This window comes from Fukomys damarensis, unplaced genomic scaffold (genome assembly GCF_012274545.1).
Source record: "Fukomys damarensis isolate Sample0158 unplaced genomic scaffold, DMR_v1.0_HiC HiC_scaffold_10, whole genome shotgun sequence".
Lineage (NCBI taxonomy): Eukaryota > Metazoa > Chordata > Mammalia > Rodentia > Bathyergidae > Fukomys > Fukomys damarensis.
The window spans coordinates 16,315,187-16,320,041 of NW_022900922.1; the positions used below are offsets into that span (position 1 = coordinate 16,315,187).

Sequence of the window (4,855 nt, forward strand, 5' to 3'; positions counted from 1 at the left end):
CCCTCTTTCTCCCATTAAGGGACCACCTTTGTGGGATTTTCCCATAGGAACATACCATTATCTCACTAGAGGTGGGCCATCCTCTCCAACCCACTAAGTCTAGACTAAGACTGTAGATTACTGAATTCCAGATTTCCACATCCCAAAACACATTAAAGATACCTAGTTCTTGTAGGGACAGGGGCCCCCGTAGATAGGGAAAAGATAGGATGAAGGAGGCCTCACTGAGCTTTATTAAAATTAATAGGAAAAAAAAAAAAAAAAAAAACAGGCCGGGCCAGGGATTTAGCTTAGTGGTTCCACCACCTGCCTTACAAGTACAAGGTTCCGAGTTTGATCCTTGGTATCAAACTAAGTAAATAAAATTAATAAGTATCTTCCTCGTCAGCATCCAGACTTGAGCACTTAGCCAGGTATGGTGGCGCACACCTGTAATCCCAGCACTCAGGAGGCTGAGGCAGGAGGATCGCTGGGAGTTTGAGACCAGCTTATGCTACATAGTGAGTTCCAGGTCAGTCTCAATTACATAGTGAGACCCTGTCTCAAAAAAACAAAACAAAACAAAACAAAAAACAATAACAAAAAAAAACAGACTTGAGCGCTTAGATGAAGGGAAAGAAATCAGGTCTACAAAGGTCCTAGGTAGCACGTTTAACATAAGACTCACACACTACCTCTTTATTTAATCCTTAAATTTAAACTACCTTTCCGTAAGGCCCCCAGCTACATTCAAGGACAGGGAAAAGTCAGGCCATAAGGAATCCAATGTTAGGATGAAAGACTAGCCAGGGAGCCCATCAGATTTGAGGAGCCTACTTGGGAGAAAGATCTCAATAAAAGGAGCCATGGAAGAGTATTTCACTTTTGGATACTTCCCATTCATCCGGAGAAGCTGTCTTCTCTCTCTCTTCAAACAAATCTTCTACTTTAAACTCTGCTTCTTTAGTTCTTTTGCTAACTCTGGGCTCAGAATTACCAGGAGCTGCATGTTCCAGCAGGGCAGTGGTAAGGTGTGGTAATGCATTGATATAGGGTGTATGACATAGGGATGATATATGGACCTTAAAATAATGTAAGGGAAATACTCTAACTCCCAACCTGTTAGATGTCTCATAGGTCAAGTTTGAGTTCTCTAAAATCAAAGACTGGATTCTAGGTGGTTAAGAGTAGGAATACATGAGAGAAAGATGGCTTCTAAGAGAGACAGAATGGGGCCCAGAAAGTGTGTTAACCGTGTGTGGGACTGCATAACTATGTAATCTTAAATTCCTAGTCTCAACTGTGATTAATCTAAATTAACAGGTGAACAGTTTAGTAGTTCTGGGTGAATAGATGAGATTGTTTCACTCCTTGTCTGCCGGGAAGGAATGTTTTGAAAACCTTGGGACATTCTGTAAGCATATGTTAACCAACAACACGTGACTGCCAAGTGCCCCCTGCCTATGTGCTTTGAGTATAGACCCCCACCCTGCCTATCCCCTTATAAAAACAGCCTAAGCCCCTGAGCCATGGCCTCTCGGAGCTACTTGGCTCCGGGAGTGCCGTCTGGCCAGACTAACAAAGGTCTGTTTTCCAACTAGTCTGGTGTGTTCCTTCCTGGGTGATTGTTGCTACTCATCAAGCTCCCGGAGCAACTGCTATAGGGTCTATAGGCCCCAGCATCTTGGAGGCCCTTTCGGCTGTTCAAGCTCCATGGAGTGGAAGTAAGGCCTTAGGTCTTACATGTGGATCTTGCTTCTTAAGGGAGTCTTATAGAGCAAAGCCACAAGGTGGGACAAAACTAAAGTCAACTAATAGAAACACAAGTATGGTCTACTTAGGTAATATTGATCCAATGGAAAATCATAAAGTGAGTATAAGGTGGGTCGAAACTATGATCAACTAATAAGATTATGAGTATAGTCACTTAAGTAATATTGATTAAATGGAGATCAAATGGGGAAGCAACAAGGATTTTCCAGGAAGAAATGGGTTAGGGAGGTTCATCCCCAGGGGAAGTATGTGGGTGTAGTTATTTTTTGTTGTTGTTGTTGTTTTGAAGGCTGACCTTTAAGGAATGAGCTCCAGCCACAGTTATATATTCTTATCTTCTTTTTTTTTTTTGTAGTTGAGACTGACCTGGAACTCACTATGTAGGCCAGGCTGGTCTCGAACTCACAGCGATTCTCCTGCCTCAGCCTCCAGAGTGCTGGGATCACAGGTGTGCACTACGCCCAGCAATACTCCACTTGAGTGCTTCCTAAATCTATCTCTAATAAATCTTATGCCTCTTTTATTCCTGAAAGTTCTTTTTTCCATGATGGGAGTCAGCAAACCTGTCATCAGATAGCTCGCCAACTAAATGTTACTGGGTTCTGGATTTCTCACCTCTCCCTCTGGAGTTAGATTCCAGGTTCTTTTCATCTCAAAGACTTGAACAAAATGAGCAAAAAGCAGTGGCCAATTTTACTGGAGAAAGTAAAAGTGAAGAGTTGGGGAGAAACTCTGCTGAGTGAGTTTGGGCTGAGTGAAGAGAATAAGGTAAAACCAGGGATTTAGCTCTGGTTCCACTGCCTGCTTCAGAAGCGCAAGATCCTAAGTTCGATCCCCAGTACCAAAAACAAGTAAAAGCAAAAATAAAAGTATATGCTGTATCTTGGAACAGTGTGCTCTTCACAGCATCTGTGTGGGTACTGGAACTGAACTCATGACCTTGTGCTTGCCAGGCAGGCCCAACACCACTGTCCTTTATACTGTCCAAATCTCAAGGAAAACCTCCAGAACTACATACGGGTCCTAAGAGGCAACGCTGGGCTCCGATATCTCAGGGTGGCTTCAGATCTAGGTCAGCCTATTGAAAACCTGCTCACATTCTCAGGAGAAGTCCACATGCAGGGCTCTGGGAGCTGTTCTGTGCTTGGGTACTGGGGATTGAACTCAGGACCTTATACTTGCAAGGTAGGAGGCAGAACCACTGAGCTAAATCCCCTGCCCTGGGATTTTGTAATTAAACAGGTCATGCCTACTTCCCCAGCCAGCATTGCCATGCCCTAATCTCATCTCCAACCCTCCTGCCTCAGCCTCCTGAGTTCTGGGATTACAGAAATGCACTACAACCCCAACCCCTTTGTAATTTGCTGCACTCAAGTTATTTTTCTGTTCAGACCCAGAGAGTGTTAGCTGAGAAAAGAGGATAAAATACTGCTACGTAGGGAGCTCATTTCCTGGCCTCACAGCTGCAGTGGCTTCTCTGAGTGGGAAAGGAAAAGAAGGAAACTCTCGCCTTGTGTGGTGATGCACACCTGTAAACCCAACTGAGGCAGGAGAACTGCTTGGCATTCAAGGTCATTTTGGGGCACAAATTGAGTTCAAGACCAGCCTGAACTACATAACAAGACCCTGTCTCAAAAATAAAACAAAACGAAGGCTGGGGATTTAGCTCAGTGGTTCCAACTTGCAAGTGCAAGGGCCCGAGTCTGATCCCCAGTACAAACAAAACAAAACAAAAAAACCCCAAAACCCCCAAAACCAAAAACAACAAAAAATAGACAAAGCAAAACAACAAAAAAATCAAACCCAATAAAAAAAACTCAGATTTGAGTTAAAATGGTAAAAGTCAGCACGCAAGTGGTTGTCCCTCTCTTCTAGGCATGAGAGCAGGTGACAGGATTGGATCAAGACATGGAGATGCATAACTGTCTTTTTCAGAGGTCACCTCACAAACCTACCTCCAGAGAAACTGCCCTCTACTTCACCCTACACCCTGGATTCTAAGTTTCTGTGTGGGTAAGAAGATAGGCAAAATTGCCGTTGCACGGGGAAGAACGAATTTCCCCTGGGTTTACAGGGCTAAATTTTAGGGGATGAGTTTTATATTTCCCACTTCACAAGCCAGTGCAAAGCACAAGTGAGGCACTGGTCTGGGAGCAAAATTTGTTGTCGCTTTTGTTTTTTTTGAGACAGGGTCTCATTATGTAGTTGACACTGACCTGAACACAATCTGTAGCCCAGGCTGGTCTCAAACTCACAGCGATCCTCCTGCCTCAGTCTCCCGAGTGCTGGGATTACAGGTGTGCGCCACCATGCCCTGACAGGGAGCAAAATTTGAGTGCTAAAGTGTATCCGTCACCACGTTAAGTGATATAAAATTTATTTTAACGACAAGTTAAAAAAAATCAGTTCGGAAACTACAACAATCTGGTACCTGTTTTCATAAATGAAATTTCCAGGGCTGGGATTACGGTGAGAAGACAGAACTAGTCAAGTTCAGGGAGTGGGTCCTGAATTTGAATTTTGATGTTTTGTTGGTTATGGATCTTTTTTATTTTGCATTCATCTTGATTTTTAAAAAATATTGTACTAGAATGTTTATCTGGATTACTAAATTTTTTGTCCTGTAAACCCATACGTTTTGCATCCCAGACCAGGGAAAATTTCTCGGAGCCCACAAAACTGCACCTCCCCGGTCGCAGGTTCAATTGTTCGGTCTCCTCGTTGCGAGGACCTGCATCCGCCGGTCTCAGGAGCGAGTTCAGGGCCTCACGCAGAGTGGTGACTCTTCCCATAGCCCCGGGCCACTCCCACTATATCGTCCAGCAGTGCTTCCGCGCCTCTGCCAAGGTTCTGCACCGGCCTGAGGTAACTCAGCAGTGGACCGCACTACTTCATAAGCCCAGTCTTCACCTAACCCCTGCTCCACCGCCTTGCGAGCGCCGCGCCTGCGCGCTCTGCCAGTCCCTCTCTGCCAAAAAGACCCAAATCTACAGGCGGGAGGATGGCGGAGTGCGAAAAAGTGCCCGCCCGCCCGCCATGCGCAGGCGCAGTCACCCTACCGGGTTCTGCAGCTCGCTGCCGGGCGGGGGCGCTCGAGGGCTCA

The 4,855-nt window shown here is 45.2% G+C and overlaps 1 protein-coding gene across 1 annotated transcript in view; it reads left to right on the plus strand.

Moving 5' to 3' along the window:
- The first annotated feature begins 2,421 nt into the window (after positions 1-2,421).
- Positions 2,422-4,855, plus strand: part of Abcb10 (ATP binding cassette subfamily B member 10) — a 33,695-nt gene continuing 31,261 nt past the window's right edge. Inside the window, exons 1-2 of the mRNA XM_019207173.2 lie at positions 2,422-2,520; positions 4,402-4,814. Coding sequence (XP_019062718.2) covers positions 2,422-2,520; positions 4,402-4,814 — 512 coding nt within the window. The remainder of the gene's footprint in view (positions 2,521-4,401; positions 4,815-4,855) is intronic.